At 38.5% G+C, this 17,750-nt stretch overlaps 1 protein-coding gene across 7 annotated transcripts in view; it reads left to right on the top strand.

Moving 5' to 3' along the window:
• Positions 1-17,750, top strand: part of LOC117411414 (spectrin beta chain, non-erythrocytic 1) — a 130,439-nt gene that overhangs the window by 97,663 nt on the left and 15,026 nt on the right. For all 7 annotated transcript variants that reach the window (XM_059025510.1, XM_059025512.1, XM_059025511.1 and 4 more), the window contains 10 exons: positions 697-1,453; positions 4,563-4,765; positions 6,130-6,220; positions 6,509-6,655; positions 8,477-8,740; positions 12,216-12,440; positions 15,549-15,638; positions 16,226-16,504; positions 16,860-16,990; positions 17,364-17,568. In XM_059025510.1, the coding sequence (XP_058881493.1) occupies positions 697-1,453; positions 4,563-4,765; positions 6,130-6,220; positions 6,509-6,655; positions 8,477-8,740; positions 12,216-12,440; positions 15,549-15,638; positions 16,226-16,504; positions 16,860-16,990; positions 17,364-17,568 (2,392 nt within the window). The remainder of the gene's footprint in view (positions 1-696; positions 1,454-4,562; positions 4,766-6,129; positions 6,221-6,508; positions 6,656-8,476; positions 8,741-12,215; positions 12,441-15,548; positions 15,639-16,225; positions 16,505-16,859; positions 16,991-17,363; positions 17,569-17,750) is intronic.

Raw genomic sequence — 17,750 nt, 5'->3', positions numbered from 1 at the left:
CTGCCCTGCTGCTTCCTAAGGAATTACAGCGCTTGTCCCCATCTTTGTATGAAGAACATTTCTGCTTTTGTGCATTAAACAAAAAAAACAATGGCAGCTGTTTCTGACACTGAACTCTTCCAGAAAATGAGTTGGCCAGTGATGAGCACAAGTTAAGTTAAATGGCATTTGTTCCATTTCCTTCAGTTTTGTAAATACCATCATAGTTGGTGGTGTTTAGTGAAAAGATTTATCTTTTTGAGTTTAAACAAGCTTTCCGAGAGGAAATAGCAGCTAGTAAAATGGAAAACCACGTTCTGTGATATGCGATGCATCGATTCATCGATGTTATAAAGGGTAAATAAAACACAGTAATACATGTGGAGCTGTGGATTACTGTGTAACATTGCTAGTAATGCTTTAGATGCTTTAAATTACCTTTTGATGGGTTGTTTACCTTTTGCAGTAATATTATGGCACAATCTTCTGGCAGATGTTATAACTACACTTCATGCAGAAATGTGCAGATTATCTGATAATGCACCTTCTATGGGAAATCTGAGAATATAATTTTTCCTTATGTATAAAGGCCTGTAACAACAGCCTAAAATAATGTTAGTTAGTACCTATCTGTGTCATGGTGGCTTCTTTTTATTATGGGTTTATTTGGAGTTAAACTGCAATAGATGTGTTTACACCGTCTGCTGTTTATTTCAGATGGAGCCAGTTCCGTGATTTGGTGGACCAAAAGAAAGATTCTCTCAGTTCTGCTTTGGGTGTTCAGAACTACCACCTGGAATGTAACGAAACCAAATCGTGGATCAGGGAGAAGACCAAAGTCATTGAATCCACTCAGGAGCTGGGCAACGACCTGGCCGGAGTCATGGCCCTGCAGAGGAAACTGACAGGAATGGAGAGAGACCTTGCAGCCATCGAGGACAAGCTGGGCGACCTGCAGAAGGAGGCTGAAAGGCTGGCCGCAGAACACCCCGATCAGGCTCAAGCCATAATGGGTCGTCTGGCAGAGATCACAGACGTCTGGGAGGAGATGAAGACCACCCTGAAGAACCGTGAGGAGTCCCTGGGCGAAGCCAGCAAGCTTCAGCAGTTCCTACGAGACCTGGATGACTTCCAGTCCTGGCTCTCGAGGACCCAGACCGCCATCGCCTCAGAGGACATGCCCAACACCTTGACGGAGGCCGAGAAGCTGCTCACCCAGCATGAGAACATCAAGAATGAGATCAACAACTACGAGGAGGACTACCAGAAGATGCGCGACATGGGCGAGATGGTCACGCAAGGCCAGACGGATGCCCAGTACATGTTCTTGCGCCAGCGCCTGCAGGCCCTGGACACCGGCTGGAACGAGCTGCACAAGATGTGGGAGAACAGACAGAGCCTGCTGTCTCAGTCCCATGCCTACCAGCTGTTCCTCAGAGACACAAAACAAGCAGAAGCATTCCTCAATAACCAGGTATGTCAGTGGTTAACACATTTGTCTAAAAGCAAAAGTTGGTGGGAGCACCAAAAGAAAAAAATAAATAATTTACATTTGTTGGAAAAGGTTGTTTATGTTATTTGGTGCTTTCATGTGTTAAATATATTTTACCTTGTTTACATGGACAGCCAACTCGAGTCGACTTGAGTGCACCTGAATTCTCCCAGAACTCAAGTTGATGGACAACTCGAGTTGGTGAAAAAGGTGACGTTTCCATGCTTTTCTGAGTTACTCGAGTTGTCACGTGAGTTGGGTAGGAAATACTTCCGATTTCCCCCAGAAATACTTGCGAGTTAAATGTCAAGACATGAATTCGCTACAGATGGTATTAGTCAAATTGTCAACGATTTAAAAGATAAATCCATCTAGATATTTGTTTAGTATTTGTTTCACGTAGTACATGATACATTATATATATATATATATATATATATATATATATATATATATATATATATTTTAGCTCAAAGAGCCAGCTGCCCAATGTTTCGATATGTTGTACATATCTTTCTCAAGGGAGCCTGTGTTTGAATCCAAACATTGGAGGTATTTATAGGTTTTTGACGGCATGACAACTACTTGTTATTGTTTACATATAGTGACGTATTTTGACCTTTTCATCCGGAGTCTGTGTTGTTCTTTCAAATAGGTGTCTGTCACTTTAATTACACACGATACAATGGAAGTGCTCTTTAAACGCCGTGGCGTACGTTTATTAGCAAACTGATATTTCAAACAAACAAAAACACAAAACAAAACCTAGCCCTTCTTCAGGCGCTAACGAAACTGGTTAACAGTAGTGCTATCTAATGCAGGGCAGGGTAAGCCTGTTCCCCTGTTTTAAACTAATTCCACAAATCACCTAATCCAAATCACCGTCCAGAACTTCGTTGTCAAAAACCCGTACCTTTGTTTCGTTATCAGAAAATCTTTCTTTGTCCAACACACTTTTCCACTGTTCAGTTTTTCCCCTCTCACCACTTCAACCCTTCTCCTTGAACACACAAACTGAAACCTTTTTAACCCCGACTTGATCACTTGCATCTGATCAGCATTTGCCCATTAATTATACAATTAAGCAATTGTTACATTTGTTATCATACAAAGTGTGTGGCTATCCCCAGGGTCCTAAAGCCTCCAAATTAATGTTTGGTACATACACATCATCACAATATATATATATATATATATATATATATATATATATATATATATATATATATATATATATATATATATATATAAGAAAAGCCTTATACTTGTATTAAATATTTTTATTCAGTGAAAATGGTGTATAATTACTGTATAACGGGAAAGTTTGGTGGCAAATATATTTTGGCTTTATTGACGGTTTTGATTGGTTCGCCAATAATACATCCAACAATTAGAGGGTTGCATACAGTACTCGTAGTGATCCCTCTTTCTGTCAGACTGGTGTACAGAAAAGGTTAAAGAAGCGTTGGACAAGGGAAATAATTTGTCAGATGTCAAAGTGGATATGAGAATGGCAGTGATGAAGCCAATTTGCTTGAAGACATTGAAAGCAGATTGCACATTTCCATCAAAGGATTAAAAAAATCTGGAATTGATCTGATGTGATCAGAAACCCAGAGGCAGTGTAAACTGCGCCTGCTACTGTAGTAGGACTGTTCTGTTTTATGTTAAGCATTTTTGTGTTATATATTTTTTTTAATATTAAATAGCCAAAAGTGTTTATGCCAGACTTGTTAGAAAGTACATAACAAAATGTTTGATTTGTTATTGTCGATACATTATTATTACTGGAGACACCCATAGTGCAGGTATCGCAAAGTCTATATTATTATTATTATTATTATTATTTATTTCTTAGCTGACGCCCTTATCCAGGGCGACTTACAATTGTTACAAGACATCACATTATTTTTACATACAATTACCCATTTATACAGTTGGTTTTCTTTTACTGGAGCAATCTAGGTAAAGTACCTTGCTCAAGGGTACAGCAGCAGTGTCCCAACTGGGGATTGAACCCACGACCCTCCGGTCAAGAGTCCAGATCCCTAACCACTACTCCACACTACAAAACAAAACGTTTAAATTAGTTCTGCACCGTATAAAACTGAGCTGATTTTACCAGTGCTTGCTAGTCTTAAAGCATTTTCATTGCGGCTTTATTGTTAAAGTTTTCACACGTGGCAATACTGTCCTGCAATTACTGCATGATACTGTGATCATTCCACTGTGTTATGTTGTGAACCATAGCTACATTTTAAAACTGAGAGGTAGCAAATGCTTACCTTAAAGTTAAGGGCCACATAAGAATGACAAATACTGTAACTGATTAGAAGACCTTATTGTTGTTCTCCAAGTTGCTGCAGTGACATTGTAGATGCTACAGCGAGCTATTGTAAATGATACTGTTTTACCAGATACATTTCATTAAAAATATAAATGCAAAACTGCTTTGCATTTTTCTTTGTGAAAGTGCTTAGTGAAAAACGGCAATTCAGAAACTGTCAAAATCCCCATGATAGCAAATCCACTGAATTTAATATATTACCAGCCAAAATGTCCCGTTATACGGTATGTTCCCTCCCCCTACAACATTTTTGATTGACATTGATGCAATTTCCTCCCAGCCCAAATTTAGACTTTGATTTCACTCCTCAGGAAACGGAGGTGTGGGGGGGCAACTCGGGCACGTACCGGGTTATGTGGTTCATGGAAACGTGGTATTGGTTTCAAGGTCATTTAAGACACAGGATCAAGTGAGTGTGTTGGATCCTGTCATTATTGACCAGCATGACCAGGTTTATGGATGCACATGGTCTTTTGAGTTTACTTTGACTTGCAGCAGTCACCATTGTAAATGGAAAAGGATGAGGAAGATGTCTTGCTCAAATCACTAAAAAGGTAACCCACTTCTCAATAATTTGTGTCAAAGAAGTGAAAGCCACAAAACTATTTTAAGATACTTTTCTCGGTTTTGCTTTTGTTTCCCATCCCCTGGGGTGACTACTATGCTTAGGGCTGTCCTTTTTGCTGAATGTGAAATGTTTAGAGAAGATGTTGCTCACCATGTGTTTTGCTTGTGTGTTTCCAGGAGTATGTGTTGGCACACACTGAGCTGCCCACCACCCTGGAGTCTGCAGAGGCTGCAATTAAGAAACAGGAGGACTTCATGACCACCATGGATGCCAATGAGGAGAAAATCAACGCAGTGGTGGAAACGGGCAGGAGACTCGTTAGTGACGGGAACATCAACTCTGACAAGATCCAGGAGAAGGTGGACTCCATAGATGACAGGTAAAAAAAAATAAAGTCCCTTTTAACTTGACCTTGTTCAGTATGAATCTTGGGAGAAATATAACATGATGTTTAAACTTTACTGACTGCATTTTTAAGGACCTTTCCAGTTTTCAGTTCTTGTATATTCCCAGTAAAGAACATGTTAAAGTGAATAGAACAGTTACATAATATTAACAAAAAATAAATAAAATGTCCTGTCCTTGAAAGGTTTATTTTTTATTAATATTATTGTGTGTGTGTGTATATATATATATATATATATAATATATATATATATATATATATATATATATATATATATATATATATATAATATAAAATATAAAAACAATTATATACGGTATATATACACATATATATTAGTAAACAAGGATATGCAAAACGTTGAAAAATGAACAATCAGAAGAACCCTTTTTGTGATTTACTTTAGTTCCTGTTTGCGCATAGACAAGATGTGTGTAATCCAGTATCTAAATAAGGAACAGATTGCATTGGCCTCCTCGGGAACATTCAGTATGACGCCCAGCAGCCCCGGTGCCTATTAGAGACTGGAGAGTATTGGAGACTGACGTTTATTTGAAGTTTTATGGTAGTTTGGTTCTCTTTTCAGCTTTGCTAAGAATTTTAGTTCCTTGTCTGGGCTCACTTCAGCTAAGCTTTTTTTTTTTTTTTTCTTCTAATTTTCGATATGAATACAACGCATACTTCAACAGATAACTATATAGTGTGTTATAGTCTGACCCAGGTCAGCAATAGCATCAAATAAATAAGTGCGTGTGTGCATCTATGTATATATAGTACACCCTCCTTATAACGAACCTGTTGGGGTCCAAGCCTTTTGTTCGTTATATCGAGGGGTTCGTTTTAGCGAAAGGACAATCAAAATGAACGATAAACTGTTGGAGTAAGTTAATGAGGTGATATTGTGAATACAAGTAGAATTACACGTTCCTGTTCATTTCATGTATGCAGTATTCTGCCTTTGCTTTATCCTATTAGTTAAAGAATTAAAACCCAGTACAGAAAGCACAAATCTCAAATTGATGCTGAACATTTATTCAAAATCAACACAAATCGTTTCAAAATGCACTAAATCTTAATCCAACATGCAAGAATCCCAAACTGAACTTTTATTCCAAGTCAACCCGACATGAAAAGTTCATCAGATCCTCAAGTTTTAATTTTTTGTTGTTGTTTTTTTCTTTAATCAATTTTGCTTTGCCACATCATTGCTGAACAAGCCAAAAAAGTCCTTTTGACAACCTATATTTACGACACAGATATGCCTGCGTTACATATATATGTGTGTGTGTGTGTGTTTCACCAGATTTTAAAGCATGTTTTTTATGTGTGAATCACAGGCATAAAAAGAATCGTGAGGCTGCCAGTGAACTCCTGATGAGACTCAAGGACAACAGAGACCTGCAGAAATTCCTTCAGGACTGCCAGGAGGTATGTTGCTGTGAATAATCCATAACTAGCATGTTAAAGGGTACAGAATATGTTTTTTTTTAGACTTTTGCTGCAACTTCCCCCTTTTGAAAGTGATCAGATTTCTTAATTAAGAATAAAAAGGTCACATGAAGAGCAGCGCTATCTAGGCAATAACATTGTTTTCTGACTGTAGCCCTTTTAAAGCAGTTTGTTCTGGATAATTAGCCCGCTGTGTAACTGATCACCTGCAGCTCACAACAAAAGGTGTTCCTGACACACATTCTAATCGCTTTGCTCATCCTCCAGCTGTCCCTTTGGATCAATGAGAAGATGCTTACAGCGCAGGACATGTCATACGATGAAGCCAGGAACTTGCATAGCAAATGGCTGAAACACCAGGCGTTCATGGCCGAGCTGCAGTCCAACAAGGAGTGGTTGGACAAAATTGAAAAGGTATCCCTCGGAGAGAAACTGTAAACGTTCATGTTATTTTTGTGGTGGTCAAAAACAAGACAAGCAAAACAGTTGTAATGCTGGGTTACAAAATGATTTGGATGCCAGAATTAGATATCTCATTTTTACTTTAGTGTAGAGAACACTGTGGCAACCTGAAACTTATTTTTTTTCATTTTGACAAATGTTTAATGTAAGTACAGTAATCCGTGGCATAACCGTCCGTCAAATATCCACACTAACCATTTATCCACCATGATGAACCTCTTCAGCCACATTAGTTTATTATTGAACCGAGAAGATTAGTTCAGATTAGTTCAAGTTTTCGTACACTGTGTTGTATGTGCTCCGTGCGCTGCCATTGCTGTAGTGTCACGTGAGCTGTTCAGTGTGTTGACTTGATATGTAAATAAATCCTGTTTTCCTGCAGGATGTATCAACTTCAACCTCCATCTTGCTCTCTTGCCTGTCACTCAGCAGTGAATCTACGCACCCACACGGCAGATGGCTACTCTGTCGCAAGCGTTAATACCCTGTATATTTCTAAACAAGGGATTTAAGGGAGCTGAATCTCAAAACAATAATTGTGTGAATATAGTAATTGTTACAGCTGTGTATAATGGTATTTAAAACAGCATTCATTCATCTGACTTTTTACATATCTGCCCTTACTCTGGTCCCACTGCAGTCAGGTATGCGATGGATTACTGTAAAACATTATATAAACATAAACAAACATTATTTCTCTAAAAGATTATTCAGTGCTACCCTATTATTACGCGGTTGTCGGGGTCCATAATTGGAGACGCATTATTTGGGTTTTGCCTTTATAACGAATATTGGCATTTTTGTTCGTGAAATGATTTACAATGGCTATATTCATATTGTAGCTTACAATTTGCAGGTACTCGAATCCATGGTTTATTGGAATGATTATTCTTGGCCCCTGTCAGCCTGGGCCACACCAAAAACAACAAAGTCTTGCACATTCACACAGCCGCTTGTCTGACTCAGTGTCCCCGCCTACCCGGACGTCAATCAATCCTGGCTGGGGCAAGCTTACCGCTTCCCTGCTTACACACAGGGTCTGTAGACCAGTCGTGTAACTGTATAAATCCTGGGTCATTGTAATATACAGTATAATAGAAACTGCTTTTCCACCAGTTTTAAGTTTACACCGCTCATTTAAATTGTATATATTTTTTATAATAAATGTTGTAAACTAGATAAATAACACAGAATCCAAGGACATTTATACACACTTGTTTTGTAACATTAGCAGACAGTTTGTTTTTACTTTTAGAAAAAAAAATACAGTGCAAGCACGGGAGCTTTATAAGTACTATATGTCCCAGTTTCAGTTTAAATTGATTTAAATACGGTAATGTAAAACAGCAAGTAAACCCAACGTATTCTGAGTCAAATTGCATCATGGGGGAAATGGAAGCCACAACCTTACCGTGATATAACCGATTCCGCACCATAACGGGTCGCGTTATAATGGGGTGGCACTGTATATAGAAAATCTAGAACATCTATTAAACAGGCTTCTATGATGTCTGCTACCACAAAGGCTAAGGTTTGGAGCTTCATCAAATACAACTTTTTTGTATTACTTAAGTTATTACTGATATTATTGGAAAATTGGTGTTTCTCATTATGACCTTTTAAACACTTAATACAACTTAATGTGTCCTTTCAGTTCAGTTGTTCTCTCTCATTTTCTGTGAGCAAAGGCAAAAGAATTTAGAGCATCAGCTGCTTTAGTGAGAGGCTTCAGCAGTGGTTTATGTAGGTGTGTTTTGATTTATTGCTTTGCAGGATGGCATGCAGCTTGTTGCAGAGAAACCGGAGACTGAGGTGGTTGTCAAGGAGAAGCTGTCATCCCTTCACAAAATGTGGGACGACCTGGAATCCACCACCCAGACCAAGGCACAGTGTCTCTTCGATGCCAACAAGGCGGAGCTGTTCACCCAGAGCTGTGCTGACCTTGACAAGTGGCTGATGGGTCTGGAGGGACAGATCCACTCCGACGATTACGGCAAAGACTTGACCAGCGTCAGCATCCTATTAAAGAAACAGCAGGTGGGGTTTTATTTCAAATAGGTGTCAAGTGTGTGTGTGTGAAGGCTGGGGATGCATTAAAACACTATTAATTTACCAAACTGTCATATTATTTGTATAGTTTTAGTGCATTGTCTGCAGCCCCAATATTGTACGCTTTGATGGAACAAAATGTACCCTAACCACTAGATGGTGCTATTGTACCACAAGCCTCTCATATGTTAAATAATTTGTTCAGTAGGCACTGGAGGGAAAACAGGGAAGACGATTATCAGAATAACACTTGCAGTACAGTGAGTGCGTGAGATTTCAACCAGATTGCCAGTAAATTGTCACATTTAGTACTTAAGTACATAAAAGTTTATAAAAGAGAGGAGGCCATTCGGCCCATCTTGCTCGTTTGGTTATTAGTAGCTTATTGATCCCAGAATCTCATCAAGCAGCTTCTTGAAGGATCCCAGGGTGTCAGCTTCAACAACATTACTGGGGAGTTGGTTTCAGACTCCCACAATTCTCTGTGTAAAAAAAGTGCCTCCTATTTTCTGTTCCGAATGCCCCTTTATCTAATCTCCATTTGTGACCTCTGGTCCTTGTTTCTTTTTTCAGGTTGAAAAAGTCCCTTGGGTCGACATTGTCAATACCTTTTAGAATTTTGAATGCTTGAATCAGATCGTCCCGTAGTGTTCTTTGTTCAAGACTGAATAGATTAAATTCTTTTAGCCTGCCTGCATATGACATGCCTTTTAAACCAGAGAGAATTCTGGTCACTCTTCTTTGCACTCTTTCTAGAGCAGCAATATCCTTTTTGTAGCGAGGTGACCAGAGCTGAACACAATATTCTAGATGAGGTCTTACTAATGCATTGTAAAGTTTTAGCATTACTTCCTTTGATTTAAATTCAACACTTTTCACTATATATCTGAGCATTTTGTTGGCCTTTTTTATAGCTTCCCCCACATTTGTCTAGAAGACATTTCTGAGTCAAAATAAACTCCTAGATCTTTTCCATAGGTTCCTTATTCAATTTCAGTATGTCCCATACATACTGAAATTGAATTGCAAGATGGGCTGAATGGCCTACTCTTGTTTGTAAACTGCAGTACCTGACAATTTTCTCTATTAAATGTGATTTGCCATGTGTCTGCCCAGTTCTGAATGCTGTCTAGATCATTTTGAATGGCCTTTGCTGCTGCAACAGTGTTTGCCACTCCTCCTATTTTTGTGTCATCTGCAAATTTAACAAGTTTGCTTACTATATCAGAATCTAAGTCATTAATGTAGATTAGGAGGAGCAGAGGACCTAATACTGATCCCTGTGGTACTCCACTGGTTACCTCCCTCCATTTTGAGGTTTCTCCTCTAATCAGTACTTTTCTGTTTTCTACTTGTTAACTGTTTCCTAATCCATGTGCATGCATTTCCTTGAATCCCTAATGTGCTCAGTTTGAGAAATTAATCTTTTATGCTGGACTTTGTCAGAAGCTTTCTGGAAATCTAAATAAACCATGTCATATGCTTTGCAATTATCCATTGTTGATGTTGCATCCTCAAAAAAATCACACAGGTTAGTTAGACATGATCTCCCTTTCTTAAAACCATGCATACTGTTACCATATAGGTAACTTTCCATTTTGTATCTTATTATAGTTTCCATAAGTTTACATACAATAGAAGTCAGGCTTATTGGTCTGTAGTTACCTGGTTCGGTTTTGTCTCCCTTTTTGTAGATCAGTATTACGTTTGCAATTTTCTAGTCTGTCAGTACAACCCTTGTCTCAAGAGACTATTGCATGATCTTGGTTAGCAGTTTGTAAATAACCTCTTTCATTTCCTTCAGTACTATTGGGAGAATCTCATCCGCCCCAGGGGATTTGTTTATTTTAAGAGCTCCTAGTCCCTTTAACACTTCTGCCTCTGTTATGCTAAAATTATTTAAAACCGGATAGGAACAGGTCGACATGTGGGGCATGTTGTCCGTATCCTCCTTTGTAAAAACTTGTGAAAAGTAATCATTTAATATAGTTGCTATTTTTTTCTCTTTATATATGATTTTGCCATTTGTGTCTCTTAGACATTTTACTTCCTCCTTCAATGTTCTTGCGCTGTTATAATATTGGAAAAACCTTTTGGAATTGGTTTTAGCTCTCTTGGCAATGCTCACTTCTATTTCTCTCTTGGCCTTTCTAACTTCCTTTTTGACTTGCGTTTGCAGTTCCAAGTACTCTTTTAGTGTACTTTGTTCTTGGTCCCCTTTTTAAATGCTCTGTAAAGTGCCTTTTTTCTCTGAATATTTTTTTTTTAAATTGATCTATTAAACCATTTGGGCCATTTTGTTTTGTCTACTTTTGGGATGTAATTGTTTTGCGCCTCTAGTACTACATTTGTGGAAAATAGCCATCCTTTTTCTGTGGATGTCTCCTCTATTTTACTCCAATCTACTTCTGTTAGTCTGTTTCATTCCTTCATAGTTTGCCTTTTTAAAATTGTAAAGCTTAGCTTTAGTTGTTACTTTTGGGGTTTTAACAAGCACTTCAAATGAAACCATGTTATGATCTGAGTTTGCCAATGGTTCTCTAACCTCTGTTTTAGTTATTCTGTCTTCGTTATTTGAAAAGACTAAATCAGGGCATGCCTCCCCTCTAGTCGGTGCATTGACAAATTGCGTTAGGAAGCAGTCATTTGTCATTTCTACCATTTCAATTTCGTCTGTCGTGCTCCCTACTGGGTTTTCCCATTTTATATGGGGGAAGCTGAAATCCCCCATTAGTATGGCTTCTCCTTTTCTACACGCATTTCTAATGTCATTGGATAACAGATTATTTTGCTCTGTGTCTGAATTTGGCGGTCTATAGCATGCCCCTATTATGCCCTTTGAATTTTTGTCCATTATTGTAACCCATATTGATTCTGCGTTTTTTGTTTTTTTCTTCCAGATTTAACACCTGGGCTTGTTTTTGATATATAGCGCTACCCCGCCGCCTCTTCTGTTCTGCCTGTCTTTCCTACAAGTGTATACCCACTAATTTTATATTCGTCTACATCGCTCTCAGATAACCAAGTTTCTGAAACACCTATCACATCGTAGTTACTTGTTCATGCAGTAGCTTCAAGAATTTCAAGACTTCTAGAATTTAGATCAATACATTTAATGGCTGTCTTACCTGAGTTGTTGCTCTTGTTTAGATGTAGTCTCCCTTCTGTTTTTTTTGTTGATTTCTCCCCCTTTCCTTTGTAGTTTAAATGCTTCTGAACCTCCTCGAGTATCCTTTTGCCGAGTAGATTGCTAAGTAAATGAATGCATCGTTATGTAATTCCACGGTTACATACGCCCATCCTCCTGTAAGTTATGAAATATGCACTATTCTCTCTGCTCCCAGCGTGGAACTGCTGCTGTTCGGTCTCTTGTGCGCTCTCTCTCTCTCTCTCTCTCTGTTGTATGATGTAACCCCTCTGCAGTGTTTCTCACCTAGTTTCTGTGTGCCCCCTCCCTCCTTAGATGCTGGAGAACCAAGTGGAGGTACGGAAGAAGGAAGTGGAGGAGCTGCAGGGCCAGGCCAAGGTCCTGAGTCTGGAAGGTAAAGACACAGACGAAGTGGACGGCAGGAGGCAGGTGGTGGAGCAGAAGTTCAATGAGCTGCTGGCGCCGCTCCAGCAGAGGAAGAACTATCTCATGGCCTCCAAGGAGATTCACCAGTTCAACAGAGACGTGGAGGATGAGATTGTGAGTATCTGGAAAGCCTTGTTGTTGGAGTGATGCAGTGGGATAATACATCAGCCTTTTCACCTCTCAAAGGCTGGTGGTATCTGCTTTAAAAAGGCCCAGGGAGAAATATAAGGGATGGTCCTTGCATAATTCCCACTATATATTCACATACTTTTTCTTTAAAAAAACAAAACACAAGAACCTTCAATCATATGGCATTTTGGCTTGATCTGCCCACAAAAAATGGCTTTTTACATAGAATAAGGGTTGCTTTTTTACTATATTTTATTTTTTACCCAACATGCCCACAGAAAATTCTGATATTTGTGTTCATGGATGCATGATTCAGCGCAATAACATTTCAATGCCTGCTTTGTTTCGCTGTAAATTGAGGTTGATTTTTGTAGACTGTTTCAGGGCATGAAGGGCAAGGCAATGTTACTTTCGTTGAGCGTGAAAATTCAGGGGCACCAAGGTAGTTCTAGGGGGCAAAAGGCAAAACATAAATCCAACCCAAGGGCACCAAGGCGATTTCATATGCATTCATAAAACAAGAAAAAAGAAATAGAGGGTGATTCACACACCAAGTGTTACAAAAATAAAATATTGGTCATTATTCCATTATACAAATAAAATGGTATAAAAAAAATAAAATTTAAAAACAGCAAACTTTTATAATGAAAAAATACAATGGGTAATTTGGCTAAAAAATAAATATTCAGGGTATTTGTACTAAACTCGATCACACCACTGACTAATACATAGATTAGACTAGAGGTTTAGATACAGCCATACAACAGCACAAATAAGCGATGTCAGTGAAGGGAAAGTTAGATAGATTTCCAGGCAAACTGGCTGAAGATTTACCCATGGCTGGAGTTTAATAACGATAGTGGTCAAATTAGTAATAGAAACTTCGTTAGGCAATGGAGACTGCTCTGCATCACAATGATGAACAGATGGATGTACATAATGTTAGATGATTATATTTGAGAGACTTTATTTAGTTTCACATTCTTGAAATTTACAGTTGCAAAGGATTTACAGTTTTGTTATGGTGCATTGCTGGACACTCAATTCAGAGGAAAAAAAAAGGTATGCTGTTTTTAAGCATGCACATTCTAACCCCTTTCGTGAAAGCACACGTTTTACTAGTTAAAAAGCAGAACTATGTAAGGTAGTGAATGTATTGCATAAAAATAAATAAAAACAGAAATCGATGCATGTCACAAGATTGTGTTTCGTTCACTATTATGTTATCTCGCTATCTCGTTTCATAACGCGGGGTGCTGCTACTTGAACCATGTCATAACTACTTGTTCAAGGTTTTTTTTTTTTTTTTTTTTTTTTTTTTGGTGAGGGTGAAATAGCGGCCAGTGAAGCACTGAATTAAACAAGTTAAATTGAAGCTGCTAAAGAAATGGCCTGAAAACCCTCTGCTGTTTTTGATATTTTTTGTGAAATACCTAAATGATCCAAACACAGTGGAATGCAAACTGTGCAAGTGGCTCTTAACTAGTGTTATTTTTTTAACTGGATGTCGGTTTTTACGGATTTATACCTGGTTTTTGTCTATTCAATATTTTCCCTGTACTATTCTAGGAAATACACAATATTTTGTTTAAAATGCTGTTTTATTTTGACTGACATTGTAATAAGCAGACCTACACTGTATCCTAGTATACAGCAGACGTTTAGACGCCAGAGGATCAAATAACGTTCAAACATGGTCTTCTGTCACTTCACAAACACATTATCACCTGATTTATGTTGGCCAATCAAAGTCTGATTATTGTGGCAGTTGCTGGTGTAGTAACTACTAGCTTGATCAAAAACTATATTGAAATACTTGCACAAAAATATAATATTTTTAATGGATGAGGAATGGGGAGAAAACATAAATTAGTTAATGAATATTCAAAAGAAAATGAATGTTTCTAAGTATGCAAAAAGCAAAAATAGCAGAAGCAAATGCATAGCGCTGCAAATACTGCTGCATTGAGGTACATGTTCGCGCTGACAATAAAAGAACATACTGAAAAATAAGCGACACATTAAACTAAAACAAGAAAGTGAACTGAGAGACAATCAATCCATGTATGCTGCTTCTACACACGCTTTAATAAAAGAGCGCGCAGAATGACTGTGTTAATTAGTTTGTCAGAGCGCTGTGCTTTGCTGGACAGCCACTGTTTATTGCAGAGAGGTATGTACTATTGGTGACTTCGTACATCATACATGCCAGGAACATTATTAATCAGAAACCAGAACTGCTACGCATCATATTCCACATGCAAAGTGTGTATACTGAGATTTCCCCCGATTTTTTACCGATGTTTCAATTAAAAACAATGTTTTACCGATTTTATCCCTATTCCCTACTCTTAACATATGAAGGCACAACCAATGTCTGCAGTACTTGACAACTTATTATTATTATTATTATTATTATTATTATTACTGTCGGGGACAAATTGTTGTGCACCCATTTCTTACCTGAACATTAGGTCAATCTTATAACACTTCGCTGCCGCTTTAGACAGTTCTTCTTCCTTCTTTGTTTTTAAACATTTTTGAGTTGGTATGGTGCTCACAGACAGAAAAATGACACTACCAGTGAACACGTGTAATTAAAAATTCCTGGAAGCGTGGTCATGTTGAGCTCAGTCTAACAGCGTCCCTCCCTCTGTTTGCCCTTTATTAACCAATGATACAGTACGTCTTTCTTGTAGATTAGTGCTGGGAGGTGCACAGTAAAAAGAATGACAACAATAACGCATTATGATAGTTAGTTATTTTCTCACAGGACAGAATTAAATTGAATTGTGACAGAACGGGCCAGCTGACGCTGTGCAAGTTTGTGACACCGGCGGGAATGACGGGCAGGCTTACAGGCAACTTTTTGCCGTAATTTTATTTATTTATTTATTAATAATTTGAGCGGCATTGCAGCAAGCAGCTTGGGCACTGCGGCAATTGCTCTAAGCACTAATGAACAAAATGCTGGCCAGTTTACAATTGGGTCTTGTCTACAAAGACATGGTGCATAGACTATATTTTGGTACTATTTTTGTGTGGATTTAATTGCTGCAGGTTACAAAACTTTAATTGTTTTTATTTTTGCAGTTGTGGGTTGAAGAAAGAATGGCAATTGCAACTTCCACAGACCATGGTCACAACTTACAAACCGTGCAGCTTCTTATCAAGAAAAATCAGGTAAGGGAAGAGAATCATTTTAACGAATTCCATTATGTAGTTCCTCGTGAAAATTAGCAATTCTGAAATAATAGTGTAAAAATATAGCAATGTTTGCCTTACTGACTGGCATTTAAGAACCTGGGAACCGGTTTAGTTTGCTTCTGGTAAATGATTGAACAGACTGCATAGAGCTGCATGATTTCTTTAATCAAAGGACACCGGTTGAATCACAAATATATCTTTTTCTGCTTTAATAAATATTATGTTTAATCGTGAAATAGCTTAAAATACCTGTTTTTAGACTCTGAAATGGCAATTTTTACAGTGAAAATATCTTGGCGAGAGCCGAGTTCAAATCAGCATGAAGTTTTAACATCTACCTTCATGTAATGGTAATCATCATGTTCTTATGTTAAGTATAAGCTAATGGCTGCTCAATAATCAGTATACTGTTGGAACAGAAAATAGTATGTTTTATTGATTGCATTTTGCAGTAAGTAATAACTATCTTCCATTTTGATCACTTTAAGTAAAGTTTGATTTTGTGCCAACATTCAAATCCAAGACTGGTTCCAACTCAACATTTCTACCCTCCTCAAATACAGACTCTTCAGAAGGAAATCCAAGGCCATCAGCCACGTATTGACGACATCTTCGAGAGAAGCCAAAACATTCTCAGTGACGGCAGTCCCAATGCAGAAGCCATTCGACAGAGGCTGGCAGGGCTGCAGGAGCTGTGGAATCTCATGATCGAGGAGACGGAGAAACGTCACGCCCGGCTGGAGGAATCCCACAAGGCTCAGCAGTACTACTTCGACGCTGCAGAGGCCGAGGCCTGGATGAGTGAACAGGAGCTGTACATGATGTCAGAAGAGAAGGCTAAGGTTGGTACTGCTCCATATCGCATGTGTCTTTGTCTCTGTGTTGCAATCACTGTTTCTATGGAAACAGCTGCTGACAGTAGTATCTGTTAAGCAGACGTCTGTTAAGCTTTAAAGTCATTTGGTTGGCATCTGGTGTTTGGTATGTTGTAATAGTAAAGTGAAAGATTAAAAGGAGATATTTTACTCAAGATGATGCCGACAGTCCTGGCTATACCTAGTTTTACCCGAGGCAATTAAGATGCAAGGAGGGCAACTGTAACAGTAAATTTATTAGGTGAGCTGGGGCTGCAAACCAGGATCTTCTAGGTATTTGCTCTTATCATGCTGTTAATAAACTCTTCATTGCTGTGTCTAGGATGAGCAGAGCGCAGTTGCAATGCTGAAGAAACACCAGATCTTGGAGCAGGCTGTAGAAGATTATGCTGAAACAGTGCACCAGCTCTCCAAGACCAGCCGTGCATTAATAGCAGCTGGACATCCAGAGAGGTCTGTTCCACAATCACAACTCTTTGACTTTGTCTCATTGTTTTTCTTTGCTGTACTTTGAAGAAACAAACACTAACTGCATTTGTTACAATGTGTCACTAAAAATACAGGATATGGCTCAAATACCGAGCAGTAGATGGGCAAAGTTATTACGTCTTTATAGGAGAGAAGCCAACAAAAACTGCAGCGCTTTCAAACAAAATATCTTTGCTGGTTGTCATTGTATTTTATGTTTTCCCATATGGTCTCCATATTTCCCTTGTGGTCTCTCAAGTTGAATTACATGTTGTTATTTCTGTGTGGGTGGTTACATGTGGTGGCAAGCTCAGTCTGATAGTCAGTTAATGTTACGGTTTGATTTATGCCCTTGCAGTGAACGTATCGGCATGCGACAATCCCAAGTGGACAAACTCTATGCCGGCTTGAAGGACCTGTCTGAGGAGAGGCGGGGGAAGCTGGACGAGAGGAATCGGCTCTTCCAGCTGAACCGAGAGGTAGATGACCTGGAACAGTGGATCGCAGAGAGGGAAGTGGTGGCCGGGTCACACGAGCTGGGACAAGACTACGAACACGTTACTGTAAGTCATCTTTATTGTTTTCTTACCTTGATTTCATGAAAGGTTTATTGGATTGATTTTAAAATGTGTATACAGCTTATAAAGGTTTGGGGAACGAAACACGCACAGATTATTATAACAATATATACACCAGCACATTATATAATACTATTTATTTATTTATTTATTTATTTATTTATTTA

Source organism: Acipenser ruthenus, chromosome 6 (genome assembly GCF_902713425.1).
Source record: "Acipenser ruthenus chromosome 6, fAciRut3.2 maternal haplotype, whole genome shotgun sequence".
Classification (NCBI taxonomy): Eukaryota; Metazoa; Chordata; class Actinopteri; order Acipenseriformes; family Acipenseridae; genus Acipenser; species Acipenser ruthenus.
This window is presented reverse-complemented; position numbering and strand designations above follow the sequence as displayed.